At 40.5% G+C, this 19,424-nt stretch overlaps 1 protein-coding gene across 3 annotated transcripts in view; it reads right to left on the bottom strand.

The window, feature by feature from the left end:
- The window catches only part of LOC120552514 (trichohyalin-like), a 101,885-nt gene that overhangs the window by 67,001 nt on the left and 15,460 nt on the right, over positions 1-19,424 (bottom strand). For all 3 annotated transcript variants that reach the window (XM_039790637.1, XM_039790639.1, XM_039790638.1), the window contains exons 3-7: positions 17,450-17,520; positions 11,784-11,907; positions 9,125-9,304; positions 8,145-8,438; positions 108-191 (exon numbers count right to left, since the gene is read on the bottom strand). In XM_039790637.1, the coding sequence (XP_039646571.1) occupies positions 108-191; positions 8,145-8,438; positions 9,125-9,304; positions 11,784-11,907; positions 17,450-17,520 (753 nt within the window). The remainder of the gene's footprint in view (positions 1-107; positions 192-8,144; positions 8,439-9,124; positions 9,305-11,783; positions 11,908-17,449; positions 17,521-19,424) is intronic.

Here is a 19,424-nt window from a genome sequence, read left to right as displayed (position 1 = left end):
TGATGAATTTTCATTGCGTTTATACATTTTTTTTCGGGTGGTGGAATCAAGTCACAACAGTGACACACATGAATGCAGTGAATGTTTTATTCTTGTGTTTGACGTACCTCAGAGAGAAGGGTCTCCTCCTTCTGGTGAGACTCTGACAGCTCCCTGTTCTGTCGCTCTACCTGCTTCCTGCTGACCGCCAACTACAGAGAGACAGAGAAACGGTTCAATAATAGAATGATGAAAATGATGATAAGAAAAACTGATACTAAATTTGATATACTGTATTTTTTTTGTCACATTTCAGGAACGTAAGGGTAAAAAAAAGACAAGGAACAAAAAGAAGGTAAATTAATCAGCAACCGGTCAACAGAAAGAAATAAAGACACAGCTGCACCTACAGTGTTTTTTTGTGAGTGCCAAAAAGAAGAAAAAGGTTTGTGATGAACAAACAGTCAGCTTCTTTCTCTCTCTTTCTTTCTCACACACTCACACGCACCCACACAGATCGACTAGGACAGGCCAGGGATGAGCACACCCCATCTGATCTGTGGCCCGCTCATTCATTAGACCCATGCTCTCCCCTATTGATTTCAGCTTAAATAATGAGAAAGCTTATCCAAAAATCTTTAGCATTTGGGCTCCAACTTAAGGGAATCGATGAGGCCATTTCCCATTTTGAACAGCACATACGCAGGGGTTTTATGTACGGTGAACGGGACAAATCCAGATGCTGATAAATCAATAGGCCTTTTTGTCGATGGACAGGCATGCTTGCACATACACATACATGCATACATGGACACACATGGCTGATAAATGGTATTTTTGAGGCAATTAAAGTGAGCTGTAAACATATGAAGGCCAATCAATTGGCCAGTGAGGTCTATTATCAAGGCTTTAACACTGATTTAGAAGGGGCTTAAAGGAGACAGCAGCTTTAAGTGTGCCACAGCCACTTATGCAGATCAGCAGCAGCTAGAGACCTGCACAGATCAGTGCTGCACTGTGCTAAGCTGCTAACCGAACAAGATAGTGCATGTCACCACTACAGAGCCTCAAAACTGCTTTAAAAGCCCATTTTTGTTTATTGGCTCATTCTATTATTTAACCAAGCTTGATACAGAAGGGGAAAAAACGTATAGAAAATATTGTAGCAAAACATTTCTAAATGACATTTTGCTGCTTATCAAATCTTTTCAAACAAAGAACGTGGTCAGACATGGCGCCATTAGGCATTGTTGAAGAATTGTATCATTTATTTTCTCCATAATTTTTTTTTTTTTTTTTGCAGTTTGCATCTAGTTGAAATAAGGAGGGGGGGGAGGCGCTGCCTGGTGGACAATTCTATTTTAGAAGGGGTAGAGAAGCTTGTTAGGAGGAAAATGAATACATCAGTGCTGTCCACCCTGCAGGCTTCCCCCCCCACTGCTTCCACTTTGCTAAAGGTGAGACACGTGTGTTAGCAAAGCTAACCTACAGACAACATTTCCCTGAGGTAATTGGTTCCACATTAATATTCATTTGATTCTGTATTCGGCGGCTATGACAAGCCTCTCTGCTTTGATTCTCCATGCCTAGGTCCCCTCATCGACCACACAATGTTAACCCTGTAATTGTGAGTTTAGTTAAACATGCACATATTGAGGCACTTTTTGTGCTGTTTTCTGAAATACTACAGTGATATATAAAGCTAAACTACAACCCTGCTGCCCTCCTAGAGTGTTACTTTTGTCTCTGGTTCCTCTCACTTTGACTTTTGTACAACGCGCCCGCTCTTTTCGTACCACTGTTTCGGTCTGGTTGATCTGGTGTGTGTGCATGTGTGTTGCTGAGGCATGACATTTCAATTGTGCGTCCAATCAAATTGGCAGGGAGGCAGTAAGAAAGGTTGGGGAGTGATGAGGGGTACGGGGTTGTTCTGAGGGTTGTCGACCAACCGTTACCATGGAGAACCACTTATGTCAGAACCACCAAGGTCACAACTGCTGACCTGCAGTGTTATAGTACTTCTGAATAGCACACTATACGGATATACCAGAGTCTCTCTTTGCTTCTTTATTCTTATCCCTTTTTTCTTTCCTAATGTGTTTCGCTCTTTACACCCTTTGCTTTCTGTTTAGCCTTTCTCTTTTCTTTTCCATCATTATCTTTGTCTCTTTTTCAGTTTGTCTTTCTCTCTATGTATCACATTTCTGTCATTTGGCATTTCTCTCTTTCCTTCATGTTTAAGATTGACTAATTGTGCCATTATGAGGCCTGTGGTGTTGCTGAATACATTATGTATGGCCTGTGCTGGCAGTGAGTCTGAACATGGCCTGTTTTGAGTCATTAGAATTCCGTTTGCTAACACACAGCCATTGTGCTAGTCTGGAGTTAGGGGAGATGGTATGATAAAATATTGAGGGCGAGCAAGGCAGCTGCAGATGCTAGCTGTCATGTGTGAGCGAATGAATGTTATGACAAGCATGTTTAAACATTCATGCGGGGAGGAGAGTTTAGGGGGGCTTTTCATTAACACCAATATGTCCTCGTCTCCCTGGTGCAGACACTGCTGGTGTTAGCATGACAACAACAGGGAGGAGAGGAATTAACATCTTGAGGGGAAACTGTCACAGACACACACATCTAGAGAGGTAGAAACAAGCGATCCTGTGCATGAGCACACACAAACGTACACATTTTACGCTGGCTGAGTACTACCTTACATCTAACATGAAAAGTACTGAGTGAAATTGACACTCAACTTTCAAACTCGAACAGACAGCAAGACAACGCTCTCTTGTTTACCAGAACAACTATCTGAAAGTGTAACACCGTGTTCTGAGCTGATCAAATAGCTCACAGTAGAACTGAGCAACACATTCAAATAGGGAGAAACAGGAGTGCAGTGGGTTCTCACATCAACCACAACAATGATATAATAATAAAGATTTTTCAAAGGAAGAATAAGGATGTGGGAGGTTTCTAGGCCAAACTTACATCACCCACCATTAGGCTGTCAAGAGATTTGACCTGGTAGCAACAGAGCAATCTCTTGACAGTTTTTGAAAACTAGAGAGAAGACAAGCTATTTGTGGCATTTTTTGGGAGCAGAGCAATGGCCAATCTGATTGCATAACCTTGACAAAGCTAGATGAATAGACACCTTAACAGGTAGAGGGCTGAAATAACAATGCTGTGGTAAATGGGTGAACACTGTGTCCAACATTTTTTTTAATCTCTTACCTAAGTCTTGTTAACATATCTGAGGCATCTGTAGCTTGTGATAAAAAGCACATGGCATGCACATTACAGCAATATAGTGACAGAGCTCAACATCATTATTCTGCTACTGTGGCATGTTATTATGGAAGAGGTATAAACATTTTTAGCTCACTAAAACTCCACTAAATGGAGTGCAAAATCAATACCTATGCTGATGATCCCATGAAGTCAAATCAAGGCGAAGGAGAAAAAAACAGAGCATCAAGTATGATCAACATAAGTGGCTTTGACTTGCAGAATGTGTTTGCATAACATGAGCTTTAGATAATGTCATAAATGGCTTTAAATGCTGCAAGGTGCATTAAAAAAATGCACAGTCATCGGTTTTACCCACACCTTGATGCAAACATTTTGAATTAATCTAGTTTTCACTGGTCAAGCAATTCCATTTTGATATTTAAATTTGGTGTGCATGTGTGTATGTGCGCCAGTACACGCTCCACCAAGACTGATCTAATCAGTCCTAAATCAGTTAATAAGACAAGGACACAGAGGAGATGACTCAGCTGATGTGAGCATGAGCTAATATTAGCATCTCACTCCCATTCAAGACCTGTACTGCACAGAGTAGCATCCCGTGTTTGGTCTTCCCATTATAAAAATGCAGGCTTTGGACGTTAAGCTTTAGCTCACCACAGTGAATTCCATTAGCACATTAGCGAAGGTGTCATGACCTACCGCTAATGTTGGGTGCAGCATTAAATACCTTATTTAATTTTTGAGTCAATTTTGAGGGTAGCCCTTAAAGGGGAACTATGCAGTTTTTTTAAGCTTAATTTACCTTAACTGAACAGCTTCGGAGTCATTGGAATGGTTACATGACTTTTTTCGGGGTTGAATGGTGGTCATCTCGCTTCCCCCTAGCGCCAGTGAGCGGAAAAACCACCCTTGCAACTACACCCATTACACCCATTCAGGAACCGGCTAACAAGGTTGTGATGGAGTTTTTCACACTATCGTCATGGCTGAGCCAGCAAAAAAGAAGCAGAAAGCTAGGAAAGCATTTTCGGAGGAACAGAGAATGAGGAAACAGCAGACTGATGGAGTGAGGACTCAGACACAAGTAAACATAGCAGCTGCCAAAAATCTATTCCGAAGCTGTAGGGGGAGCTCTATAGAGAAAGCTGTGAGCAAAAAGCGTAAAAAACCAGACAGACATGTATATATATACACAGGTGGTTGTATGCCTTGAGAGATGAGAAAACCTCAGTTTTCCAACAGTTGCAACAACTTTAAGGGTCTAATATTATGGTCATAATGTGCATACCTGTATTTTGGGTTTGTACTAGAACATGTTTACTTGCTTTAATGTTTAAAACACACATTATTTTTCTCATACTGTCTGTTTGAATATACATGCCTTAAACGCTCCATTTTAGCACCTGTCTCTTTAACGCCCCCTCCCAAAGAAGCCCAGTCTGCTCTGATTGGTCAGCATTTTTATGTTTTTCGCAACTGCACTCTAGGATTCTCTGCACCATCATTGCAGCCAGTGAATGACTGTAACGGCACTGTAGCTGCACTTTATAATTATATACTGTATATAGTATAATTGTGACATCACCACCGTACGGAATTCCTGACGGCTCGTCTCAAGGCACAGTTTCTGAATACGGGCTGTGTGCATTTGTCTGTGTATTGAGGGTTTTAATACTTTTCATTCTGCATTCTGACGTGTTTTAATTGAAGCATCCCCACTCTCAGCCATACACACCAAACCAGAGGAGCAGATGAGTACTACTCTGTCAAAGCTAATTCTCATCTTCTAAACTGCATGCCAAAATGTTGCTAACACAAGTGCACGGGCACATGCCACAGAGGCAAACAGATGCATGAATACCCAATACACACAAGAGCGCACACAGAAACTTAAACTGGCTATTAATTAAAAGCCAGAGCATGGAGTCGACTCGGGGTAGGCGGTTTGCGACACCACAAATCTGGGAGACTTCCTGCAAGACATAAATCTGTTGCGTTCTCTCTCTCTCTCTCTCTCTCTCTCTCTCTCTCTCTCTCTCTCTCTCTCTCTCTCTCACAACAAAGATAGTCTTGTCTAGGTGTCTCCCTCCCTTCGCTCTCCTCACCATTCATTAGAAGCACAAGAAGCTGTGGTCAGGTTAGAAAAAAAACTCTACATTCTCTCTGTTTCGGTCACTCATTCATTCCCTCTGTCTTCTTCTTTCAGGCCTGCTCTCGCTTTTACTCATATTTTCTCTCTCTCTCTCTCTCCTCTCTCTCTCTAAGTCTCTCTCCCTCTCTCCTCTCTAAACACTGTCTCTTCCACATGGCCCGGATAATGAGTGGTGAAGCTAAACGAGAGGAAACACGGCTCACTATTAGGATGGCAACGCTGACTGAAGGTTTTAAATAAACGGAGAGAACTTGAGGCCACATTGTATTTCCAAGGACATAAACTAATGGAACAGGCAGACATTCTCTGAGCAAATACACACTCTGTTTAAACTACCATAATAGTTGTAAAAATATACATGTCCATGTGGATCTAACTGAGACACAGACTGGCAGAACAGGCAGACAGAAATACGTATAAATGCATACATCCTCAGATATGCATGTAGAAAACCACAAACACTGTCTACATGAATTCAATACCACTCATTTCCTTGGCGTGGAAAGCCTATTAGCTCGCATTCAAAAGCCTAACAATAAGGACATGAAAAAACATAAATGCTTGTCGATGTCATTGAAAACTAATTAGGCAAATGTGTTTTCTTAAGTGTCTCTGATATGCTCTCAGGCATAGAAATCCACACCCACATATAAACACACGGAGGAGCCTCACTCTATGAGGTTAATTGGGTTATCTAGGCTGATTAGCATAACTAATTAGGACGCTTGTTAAAGGAAACAAATTATTTATTCAATTAGCGCAGTTTGTGTGTATGTATGAAGCTGTGCATGTGTATATATCCCCCTTCATCACTGGCACAAGTTCAAATAACAATTAAGCAAAGCTCTAAGTGGGCATAAAGTGTGTGTTCACTTCATCATTTATGTATTCTATAATACACAGATGCTCACCATCAGGTACCAGACATCCCACCCTTTCAACCCCAACACACACACACACACACACACACACACACACACACAAAGCATGCCTTGCTGTAGCTCTTAAATCCCTAATCATCATCATTAGTCTACTGTTTAGCATAATTAGCACTGTTAACCAGATGAGCTAAGTCGAGTCAGGCTGTGCCAGTCACAGCAACTGACATATGTCACCCTCCCGGCACCTTTCCATGCTGCTGGAGAGGCTACTTGTCCCCCATCAGGTGGCCCATTTGCACGCTTTCCTGATTACTGATGGATAATGTAGCAGCTTATGTTCTCAGTGCATTGTGACGTGTGCAAAAATGTCCAAAGGGGTGGTTTCTTTTTTTTTTCTTCTCTTTTGAGGGCAAACAGCTTGTAAAGTGACACAGCTCTTTCAGTTATATCAGTTAATGGAACAATACTGAGCTCATTTTACCAATTTATTCATTCGCGTTTGCAAATGCAGATGCCGCCTTTTGTTTGTGATGCTTCTTAACATGCGCTTCAAGCCGACAGTAAACACGAAAAAAGCAAATCAACAACACTCCTCTAGACTTGGGCTCACAAGTGAAAACTCACAAACACACTCCAACACTCACAAATAACTAGAGAGGGAAAATGAAAGAGAGAGAAAGAGAGAGGGAGCGCTACATTTACTGAAATTAAACATTTTCTCATCAGCCTGAGGGTGCAGCAGGCCCACTAATGTATTATTCATCCCCACTTCACAAAGGAACATTAATCAATTATGAAGATATGAGGATCTTAAAGTATAGAGGAGAGACGAAGAGCGGCCCGTTCGTATTAATATGCGGCCGCAATCGTGTGCCCCCCACCCCCACCCCCTTGCTCCTCAAATCAATATTTTGCAGATTAATTTGGAGCGGTTGTGGCGAGATGGCAGGATGGAAGGAAGGAGGGGATGTGGGGGTGGAGGAGAGGAGAGAGTGTCTGAGGTCTGAATTAAGGTGAAGTGTTTTGTGGATATTTCTCTCAGAAGTCTGTAAGTGCGTGTACATGCATGTGCAAAAGTATGCTGTCTTCTGTCCTGCTGTAAGTAAACATAATAAAACTTGATTAAGAAAACATCATGAAAAGGATAACTAAAAGTTGACACACTAAGTCAGGGTCAAAAGGAAACATCAAAACAATTATTCAAAGGAGAGACTATTTCAAACATGTAAATTAGATTTTTAATTGAACGTTTCTAGTAATCTTTTAATTGTGGATGAAGGTGTGCAATTGTGTGTGATATTTTTCTTGATGAGGGAAACGCATCATTTCATCCACGAGAATTAAAATGAGGGAACACAATGACAGATCTGCTTACGTTTACATTTATGCTACGTTTACACGTGGCCGGCTATTTTCATGAACGGACATTTCAACCTCTCCGTTTTCAAAAATAACATTGTGCACAGCTGTCAGTTTTCAGAAATGTGTTCGTTTACACGTACCCGTGTTTATATATATATATATATATATATATATATATATGCCATCAAGAGCATGCCAAACCTGTAGGTGGCAGTGTAACGAGAAGCTCAAGCCCACGTTAGCCAATCAGAATCCCGAAAATAGCAACAACGGCAACAAATCATTTCCTCTCTCTTCTCCTTCTCGGCTGCCTAAACCTCCGTTTGTCTCAGTCTACATGCAAACGTGCAAACAAAGTTTTCCCAAATCTCCACTCTGGCCGGAGTTTTTACAAAGAATCGTTTTCAGAGGCGAAATTCTCCGTTTGCGTGTAAACGAAGGGCACAAACGAAGGGAAATGTCTCCGTTTTTTTCAAAATAACTATGTACGTGTAAACAGGGTATTATATACTCACCTCAGAATTTAAAACAGCTGCCTTCTCAGCCCACTTTTTAACAGCTTGAGCATGGGCCTTTCTCTCCTCCTCAATCCCCCTCTTCCACTCTTCCTCCCTCTTCTTCTCCTCCTCCTCCACTTTCTTCACCCACTCTTCCTCTCTCTCTTGTTGCTCCTGCCTTCTCCTCTCCTGTGCTTTTTGAAGCTCCTTTTCATATTTCAGTCTCTGTTTGTCTTCTCTTTGCCTCCATTCCTCCTCTCTTCTCTTCAGCTCCTCCTGAAGCTCCCTCGCTCTCATATTCAGCTCGGAGAGCTAAAGTCAGACAGAAAAAATATGTCATATCTCTGCACTCTGTAAAACAAATGAGGTACCAGTCACTTACTCTCAAAACTAATCAAAAACATCAAGAGACCCATCGCAATGCAGCATCCTTTAAGAGGGATAAGGAGAAAGTAAAAAAAAAAAAAGATGCTTTTATGCATTTACGTTTACATAATTAGCTATTTTTCATGTGCAGTATCTACTTTGCATATGGAAGTACATGTGTGCAAATAGGCATCCCAACAGTGTTAGAAAGTAACTAAGTCCATTTACTCAAGTACCATACTTAAGTACAATTTTGAGGTACTTGTACTTTATTTGAGTAATTTCGTTTTATGCTGCTTTATACTTCTATTCCACTACACTTATTTTTCAGGTGTACTTATTAGTTACTTTCAGGTCAAGATTTTACATAAAAACATACACGTTTATGTAATAAATAGAATAGAATAAAATATCAGTCATAGCGGAAATTTTACTGCAGAATGAATACGGTTACTTTCAGTACATGTTTCTAATAATACCAATGTACTTTTACTTAAATATGATTTTCAAAATAGTACATGCATCCAGCACTTGTAATGTAGTATTTTAATGCTGAATTGGTACTTTTACTTGAGTAAAAGATCTAAGGAAATACTTCTCCCACCACTTGATCTCATGCACACTGTGCCCACCTGAGTGCGTGCGTCGGCCCCATCTTGTTGCAGCAGCTCATTGTTAACTTGCAGTTTGGTGATGCAGATGTCTTTCTCAGCAATCTCCTTCATGCTGTCTTTCTGGATCCGCTGCAGACATGAGAGCTCGCTCTGCAGGTACACCAGCCTCTCACTACTTTCCAGAGCCTGTTTTGCAGTCTGGGTAGGAAAAGTTCAAACACTGAACATTATTTCAAAGGAGGGAAGATATTTTTAGTGAGTTTGACTAATTAAGTCGATACAGAATTGTTGATTACTTCTTCACAAATGTCACGCAATAATCCTAAAAACATCAGTAGCATTTAATTTACATTTTCATACATTAATACATTCATACATTTAATTACAACATTTTTTGTTGTTGTTATTTATGAGGTCTGCAAAGAGGAGACACAGTGTCACGCAGAGGATAATGGTATGGGTTATGTAAAGGAAACACTGCAACAACGTTAGTAATTCACATATCATTACAGATGAAAACCTTCTACACTGCAAAATTCAAAGGAGTTTCGTGTATATTTGCCTTGTTTTCATGGTTAAGGATATATAATCGGTTTAATTGGGCTCTCATAGGTGTCACATTATGGGAATGTATTCAGTTATACAGAAACTGGCTTATTGCTAACAAACAAAGATGAAATTCTGTGGCAATCATCTTTATTAAGGCTGTGTGTACGTGAGTCTGTGCCAAAAGATTTACCAGTGCATCTGCATTGCAGACGTACCAGTTAAACAGAAACACAAACCGAATGAAAAGATATATCAACATTTGTTGAAAATATGATTAACAGAACAAGCTCCAGTTATTCTGCTTGTTTCTCTCGGGCTCTGTAATCACACAAACCACTAATTAGCGGCAATGCAAATGAGTCAACTCACAAGCAGCATAAACAAACAGTAACCAGCCAACACACACATAAACAACCAACAAGCCCGGGTTTACCACAAGTACAAATATATGAGTGTGAGTGTGTGTGTGTGTGTGTGTGTGCGTGTGTGTGTGTGTGTGTGTGTGTCTCTGTGTATGTGTGTGTGCCTGTGTGTATTTACGTGTGTCTTAACCATAAGCCACAGAAGACAGTTAAACAGCAGTGGGTATAATTTAGTGACACCCTGTAAGGAGGTGTGGGAAGGCCGTAAAAAACCCTCCCTTTTAATCCCGGCCGGCGACGCCATGTTTGTTACCCAGGGCTCTGAGATATGCCGGTAATTCATCACACACGCCTCGGCTTGCTGTTAAACCTGGCTGCACATGGAGCGCTCCAAGCACAGCTGCCAAACCAATATCGTAAAAAAAAAAGAAAGAAAAAAAAAAAAAAAGACTTCACCTCTCCGACAGGCTTCTAAACAATAACAAGCACGCTGCAAAAAAAAAAAATCACCTTAACAAGTCATTTAGTTGTGTAGTCAGACTCAGAACTGTAGTGGAATAGAATCAGCTAATATATATATATATATATATATATATATATATATATATATATATATATATATATATATATATATATATATATATATATATATATATATATATATATATATATTTGAGGACCTGAGAACTAGCTTTGACATCCCTAGGACATCCTTCTTCCTTTATCTTCGCTTAAGGTCAACCCTAAAATGTTATGGAGTAGCATGGGGGAACAGTCTGGAGACACACCCAATCATTGAATGGTTTGTTGATTTTCCTGCGAGAGGATTGGTGTCTGAGATTTATGCTAAACTGATGCAAGTATCCGTAGGAGAACTCCCAATAGTAAAGAAATGACCCTGGAGGGGAACGTAATTAATTGGGAGACAGTTTGGGACAACATTTCCCACTGTTCCAAGAACCCAAACCACCAGCAGATCCACTCCAACATATGCCATAGGACATATTGGACGCCTCAGAAGAGATACCTCTCTAAAGACATTCCTACTCCCTATTGCACGTTCTGCCAACCTGAACAAACATGGTTTTCTGCACATGGTCTGGGAGTGTGAACAGGTGCATGAGTTTTGGAATAAAACAACATCAATAATATCTGACGTGATAGGATATCGACTTCCTACTGACCCGATTGTTTTGTTACTTAACGACGACTCTAAATTACATCTGCTTGGGAGACAAAAGAAAGTTTGGCTAGCCGGCTCAACCGCAACCAAGAAAATGATAGCTCAGCGCTGGCTCCCCCCCCCACTCGCTTTGTATAAAACAGTTGTTGGCGTATTTTCTGGACATAGTTATGCTTGAGCTCTCTACAGCAAGGATTAACAGAGCCAAGTCATCGACTATAGACCTATGGAAAGGTGCAGCAGCACAAGTATCAGTCCTAATGACCTCAGCAGCACAAGAAGTAGAGGAGGACGACTAGGCAAGGTGGGATTTCTGTTTTTGTTTTTTGTTTGTTTGTTTTGTTTTTTTCTCTCTTTTCCTCGAGACTGCAGAGGGTGGGGGTGGAGAGGGGGGTTGTTCTTGTTAAGTGTGTTTGTCTGTTCGGTTTTTGTTAAATATAAAAAAAAAAAAAGCTAAATCATCTTCCCCAATAGGCAAAAGTTTAAAGGCTGGACAATATCTCGATGACATTTTTGTGGCGTGATCCTGTAGTTCATCCTTTGTAATAAGCTCAAATCAGTACAAGACGATTGAGTTGATTACCTTTTGCTTATGCTGGAAATTCTCTCCGAGCTCCCTCTCCAGATCAGAGATGACCATGTCTTTGGTTTGCAACTGGATTTGCAGGTCTTCTAACTCAGATGTGATCTGGACCAAGGACCCAGTACTATAGCAGAAAGACAAAGAGAAAAGGAGGGAGAGGATGATACATGACAAAGAATTACAGGACAAACAGGTGAAGCAAAACCATCCCTGCACAGGTTTAACAGAAGTCTGTACTGTAACGTTGCTGACATATTCACTGGTACAATTTCCAGTATACGTTTTGAATATGTTAAAAATGTGATCTGAAATGCAGAGGTGAAAGCCTCATTATCATCATATGATCTGAATACAGGGAATGCTTATGGGCAAATAACATTAAAGATCCAAACCCAGCATATGGAGATGCATATCATTGTTTTCAAGGCCAGTCTGGACTCTGGTTTGCTGTTGTAAAAATGACACGAGACACCAAACTAACACTGAGTAAACCTTGATGGTAAATTAAGATGTTTAATTAATAAATATAATACTCTGTCGCATAAAATGATAAATACATAAATAAGCAATCTGCTATGTGAACAGCATGCAGTGTGTAGGCTATCCAGTGTAATATGTGATTCATGGAAAAATCTAACTCAAAAGCAGCTAAGAGATGCTGAGCCTGGTGGAATTTGTGCTAGGTGACAGCAACTGGAGCTTATGTGTCTCTGTGTGTGTGCGTGTGTGTGTGTGTGTGTGTGCTTCCCAGCGGTGAAAATATGTTAACTCTGCCCAGACACCTCTCTGAGTCACCAGTGACAGCTGTCACACACCCAAGATGGAAGGAGAGGGGGAAAAAGATCACACAGCACTGTGCAGTACTCTTCACAAACACACAGGCACATAGAAACACACACGCGCGCGCTCACACACAATTTCATATTTACCAGCCTCATGAGATGAGTTATTCTGATGAAACTTTGCGCAGATTAAAAATGTTAAACTCACATTTGATCAAGCGTGTCTACACGTTCGCACCAAGCAGGGTAGGAAAGGCAAGATTTGACAAAAGTGACATGCAAGTGGATAGAGAGCGCTGAGAGTTAAATCTTACACTTCAGGATAAAAAAAAAACTTTTTAGTCAAATGGAGTAAAAGCCACAGAGGAGTGTGAACAAACTGACTTTAGATTATAGTCGGTTTCTGTGTCTAGAAAAGAACGAAAAAGAGGGTGTGCTGCTGCGCTATCAATTCACTTGATTATTTTTTATTCCACTCCTGTTCCTTTGTTACGAATAATCACTTTGCTGAGCATTTTACTAGGGAAATTGGTTTAAAAAAAGAATGTACAAAAACTGTGTACTACTAAGCATGCACAGAAGCCTTTATTTGCAAATAAATGTATAGACAAAGACAAAGATATGCACAAATATCTAGCCTCAACTTTTACAAAAGGAAATAAACTTGTATAGTTGCATTATAACATTATTTTTTTCTAATTATTTAGGGCCTTTTAGAAGGAATGAAAAAGCTTGGTCTGTTTCTTAGCATTTTCAACATTTATTTCCCTGTCAGTTGGGTAGAAAAATACTTAAATCACCCCACATTTAGCAGAGATTCTTTGGAGACGAATGGCCTGAAATGGGAACAAATCGAAAGAGGGTTTTGAATGGAAAGTAACTGCAGCCAATTTCATCCCTATTTTCACCTGCACAGTAGGGTGGTGGCTTTAGAGTGCTGTGTGTATGAGTGTGTACATGCATCTGTGTACTACAGAAAACTCTTGCTAGCTGAGACTACAAACATTATTTTGTCTTAGCCAAGTGTTCTTTTTAAAAACACACAAATGCACACACACGAACTAAAATGTAGTCAACAAAGATAAAAAAAAAAATTGAGGAAAACAAAATGGTTTGTATACTTAATAGTACATGAAGTTCTATTTTCTGCACAATTAATGGATGAAACTGAATTTGATACAACAGGTAGAGGCTGTATTTTATAGTTTTATTCTTCTTTTTGGGAAAATAAATACGAAAACATGCAACACACTCTTACCTGCAACAAGTCAAAATGCAAATGTATTAATGACATTCAACGTGCATACAGGTCTTGATTATGGTCTTGATTATGCATGTAACAAATGAGACTATATGATTTACTGTATTGTTACATACAATAAAGTAGTTGTGCTAAACAAATGACACAATGTCAAACCAACAGATGAAGAGGGAATTCCTATTTAGAGCCCTAAGTGTTGTTATGATTACTGTGTGGAGAGAGCAGGGAAAGTAAATGTGACTGAAGAGTGTGTGCATGTGTGTGTGTGTGCGTGCGTGTGTGTGTGTGTGTGTGCGTGCGTGATATTGAAGCAGGCTCTCGATATCTCAAGCTGTCACTCAGGCCTATTAGGGCAAGGCTAACAAAATTAGTCATGAATATGCAGTAATAACATGCAAATTGCCCCCCCCTTCGACTTGCCGTGTGTGTGTGTGTGTGTGTGTGTGTGTGTGTGTGTGTGTGTGTGTGTGTGTGTGTGTGTGTGTGTGTGTGTGTGTGTGTGTTTGCCCTCGGGGCAATAGACATTGGCTATGTAAACCCAATTCTTTCTACATCATTACAGCAACAAAACATAATTCATAAAAATAATATAAGCATGCATGTAGCTTGGCCAACATGCACAAGCACGCCCACACGGGACACAGGTCCCCTATGCTGCCCTCTTCACATGCTAGGGCTAATATACTGCAGGTTGTTGTTAACCACTTTTATGCTGAAAGAAGCGCTTCCAGTGCCACATTTTAAAACACACAAACGCACACACATTTGTGCATGTGCGTACACAAACATGTAGATCGTCTGTTGCCTCCGTGTCCCCAGGGTGATGTTTGACACAGCCTGGGTGCTGCCACAGCAATTAACCTCCCTGTTAATGAGAAGAGCTCTGTCAAGCTGCCAGATGGCACTGCCTGGCACGTTGCCACACACCCACACACACACACACACACACAATCCTGTCTCACCCTGTTGTACACCTAACTGTTGCTGGTTGTCACAGCCGCTCATCCCTCCCTTAGGCACCCCCCTCCCTCTTCACTTCTCCCCTGCATTGTCTTCTATGGCTCTCCCTCCTTCCTCCCTCCCTCCATCCATCCATCTCTGGCAGCTGCTTATCCATGTCGCAGCACTGCAGATGTCACAACTCACCAGCTGGGAAAACAGCAGGGGAGGAGAAGAGAGGAGAAGCTTTGAGAGGAGAGGAGGAGTTTGTTGCATCTTCGTATTTGACAGAAGCAACCAACTGGATGCAGATTTATAGATTTAACATGATTGACTGATTTAGGCATTAGTCATGTTGCGGCTCTTTATTACAGATTGTAGGAAAGTTAGAATTTGTTTCTACAGTCAATTGTTTCACTATGAATTTTATATATAAATCCATTTATGAGAGAGTGTGATTGGGTAGCTATGTGTACTGTATGTCCTGCTGTGTGTGTGTGTGTGTGTGTGTGTGTGCGCGCGCTAATGAGCGTGGCACTTGGCCGGGGCACGGCCCGCTGTGTATGCCTGTCTGCATGTCCACACGGCAGCCCACCAGGCCGGCATATTGATCAGTTAGCTTGGCCTAATAGGAGAAGAGGAGCCTGACCTGGGAAAGTCAATAAGGAGAAAAAGAGACATATCCTCCTCCAGTCATGAGAGAGAAGTGGGGGAGAGAGAGGGGAGAGATAGAGACAGAGATAGAAAGTCATGTGCATCTACTACTCTCCTTGCAAAAGAAGAAAATGCTTAGGGAAGAGTTGGGATGCTGTCAGATAAACAGCTGGACAATAGAAATACAAGCACAGCCATTTGGAAAATCATAACATAACAATAAAGAACCTCCAGTCACCTAAGCCTAAATATCTTATCATTTTGTTAACAAAGAAAAGTTTGGGAGTTGAATTAGAACAGTTACACTGAGGGACACTGCCGGTGTGTGAAATAAGTTAAGTTCCTACCTTTCCCAAATGAGAATCAGGATATTCTTTTTTTTTTAAACTAACTTTCGGCATTTGACTGCTTTTGGCAAAGGAAAACAGCGCTCAATTGTTAACTCAAGTGTAAAAAACTCTGGAGGAGATTATACTGAGGGAAAATAATTAAAGAAATTGGAGGGAGACGGAAAATAAAAAAAAACTGACGCCCACTCACACATCAATACATCGATAGATCAATGTGTGTGTGTTCTGTACACCATTTCAGCAGAAATATATAAATAAATCTGTAGATAAACAAAAAACCAGAGGAAATGGAAAAGTAGATAAAAGACTTAGGTTTCACCACACACACACACACACACACACACCTGGCTGAGTGATGCTACCCTGGAGGGTGGCTTCAATCTGATGTGTTTAATGTTGACGCTGGTGGCAAGAAACACACACACTCACCCGCTATTTCAACCTGCCTGTCATTTCATTTCATGAGACCTGATTTACTCATTTCATTTATTTCATTTTTTTTTCATTATTATTATTATATGTGCAGCCATTTAAAACGCTCAAGGTGTGATGCATATCCCTGCGTCTCTGACAGCGAGTAGGCTGACTGAGGATCCATCACGCCCGTCAGTGCCTTTTCGCAGGAATGCCAGAGAAACCCTGTACAGCTGCAAACTCAATTGTGCCACATTGTGCCAGACCACCGATTCCTGCTTGGCTTGGTGCTTTAATTGGCTGCACTGCAGGCTGTCAAGCTACTGACTGGTTACTTCCGACTGTATTTGGATAGGTTCTTAGTTCTTATATGACAGCTTCTGAAGAAAAAAAAACTATATTGACCGCAATATTATCTCTACAGTAGGTTTGGAAATCAATTGATTTATTTCATGAAATCACACTAAACATTACACTGTGTAGTATTTGACAGAAATATTTTACTTTATAGGTTGACGGTGCACGACACCAATGGAAAGTTGATGTGAAGAAGTAAAGCGCATGGCTGTTACATTAGGTTGAATTTATTTCAATGTTTTATTTGCAGGATAGTTTTGACTAACCACTGCTAAAAGGCACTTACTATACAGCCTAAGCTTAACATTTTGAAGATTGACACCAGGGAACTTTAGCTTCAGCAAGTGATGGGGATTTTGATATCAACCCTCTCCCTGGTCTGGTGAGTCCAGGTGTCTAGCTAGCGATGGAAGAATCTGGAATAGGTACATATGTATGAGCATGAAAATTTAGATTCAGACAATTCTCCTTTCATTAGTTTTGTCAAAATGTGTGAAACTTAAAATGAAAATCTGTCTTTCTAGAAAGTGTTAAAGTAGAAACAGAACAAGTCTTTAGGGGCCTTGGAGCACTGCATGGTGGGAAATATCATATAGGGATTTGCATATCGCCATGGGGACAGTGGTGTTCCAGCGACTCCCTGGAGGAGCTCAACCTCCCTAAGGAGAGACAGAGTCCCTGAGGCCAACTCTGTTACCTCTCTCTACACTGGGGGGCCTGTGTATGTGTGAGTGAGTGAGTGTGTGTGGTTGATTCATGAAGTTATGATAAAGAAGTTATTAGTATATGAGTCAAAAGTTAACTTTTCCTGAGGAAAAATGTACCTTGTTGATGAGGAGGTAAGCTAAGTAACTTATAATCATTAAAAGTCAGGCATACAGCACGTCTGTGAACTATACATGCATGTACCTGTGAGGGACGTGAGCCGCAGGTCCAACAAGCTCATCCAGCAACAAAGTCCTCAGATCAACCTCAGACACCTGGGAGAGATATAAAATGATATACAGTCAGATTTAGTAACATGGGGCATGTGCAGCAATGCTTATTAATTTCTTATGGCCATGATGATGTACAGATTGAAGTATAGAGCACATTATACTGAATAATCTATGTTACATACTGATATAAAGGGGGAAAATGTATACTGTACTTGCTTTTCTGAAATACAACTAGCTCTGACATATTCAAATAGTGCTGCATGTTCACCCTAATACAACTGTGGCTTCTATTTATTTATTTATTAGACACTGCTCAAAGGAAAACTATTCAAAAAAGTGATATTCTCCAGTGCTGTAACCTGCCATTCAGTTTGATAGAACACAGGATTAGACGTGTGAAGTGTGTCACCCACCCCTGACTAATTGTTTGGAATTTGCATCTTGATGACCATGGCAACATGACGATAGTGTCATGGTGGAAAAGGACAAGAAATAAAAAAAAAAAAACAAGTGAGCAATTGAATAAACAATTGATGCAAGAAAGAAAAAAATTCTCAGAGTTCTGCTTATTTTCAAAACAGGGCCCACTGCACACAAATCACCAAAATCAAATCAAGAGGAAAGATTTGAAGATGAAATTTTAAATATGATTACTCTAATGACTTAATTTGGCTGACCTCTTTGGGGGTTTAAAAAAAATACATTTGACGTAATAGTAGCACAGGAAGTTGTTTGCGCTGAAAGAAGAACATTGAGATGAAGAGACCGTACAGTTTGTAGATAAAAGTGTACACACGGTCACGCGGTCACACACTCACACACACACACACACACACACACACACACACACACACACACACAGTGTGGTATCTGTTCATACCTAGATACAGTACAACTCCTTGGACTCAAATAAACCTGCCTTTGTAAAGGGTGGGTAAAAAAGTGTGGGTCAAAATTGTTGTTGTGAGGTCAACTCATACTGTATCTGTAAAAAAATTGAGCACAAAGAAAACATAAATGAATGGAGCATGAGGTAAACAGTTATGTGACCAAGCTTTACACAAGACTATCAAAAAGAAAGAATAAACACATCTTTTTTTCTCTTGAAAAGAGATAATGGAAGAAGCAAGTGTAGAGAGAGATAATGAGGCTTAGAGAGAGAGAGAGAGAGAGAGAGAGAGAGAGAGAGAGAGAGAGAGAGAGAGAGAGAGAGAGAGAGAGAGAGAGAGAGAGAGAGAGAGAGAGAGAGAGAGAGAGAGAGAGACCCGGCAGTGCTGGTGAAATATCGGCCACTCTATCGCTGTGGTGACAGGGGTCACTCTGGGAAAAGGAAATCAATGCTGACAGCAATGACTCACAGGTCAACACACACAGCCCGGTGTGTGAGCGTCCATTTGTGTGTGTGCTTTAAGTATGAGCTTGTGTGTCTTTCAATTATGCATGTTAAGTATGTGTGCAACGTGAAAGCAGGACATAACCAAAATATACACACAAAAACACGCAAAAGCATCCAAAACGAGGAGCTGGTGCGGACGGAAAGATGAGAATCAACCCATTATATTTGAAGTTAATATTTGATGCATGATGCAGGCAGACTGGCTACCTCTATGTCTGGCGAGTGAACAAGTTGCTTTTTAGGACACCACTTTAAAATAGGGGAAACAACAAATGCTAAACACAGACAGACTGTTAAAGTTCCTCTACCTCATTCTTGGCTCCAGTCTTTTCAGAAAATAAGGTAATCTGTATTTGAATACCTTATAAATAACAATGATTTTAGCATGAATTTATTAAAATATAGGTTTACGTAAATGATTTTGCAGAGTGTAGTATCTTTAATGTCTTATTCAAATAAAGTAGATTAGTAGTTGTGTCCCCCAAACATACAGAAAGACACACAATGGACATACACACAAAAGACACAAGATTTTCTCCCCTAATCACAA

This window comes from Perca fluviatilis, chromosome 22 (assembly GCF_010015445.1).
Source record: "Perca fluviatilis chromosome 22, GENO_Pfluv_1.0, whole genome shotgun sequence".
NCBI lineage: Eukaryota > Metazoa > Chordata > Actinopteri > Perciformes > Percidae > Perca > Perca fluviatilis.
Note: the sequence above shows the minus strand (reverse complement) of the source record. Positions and strands in the feature narration are given on the sequence as shown.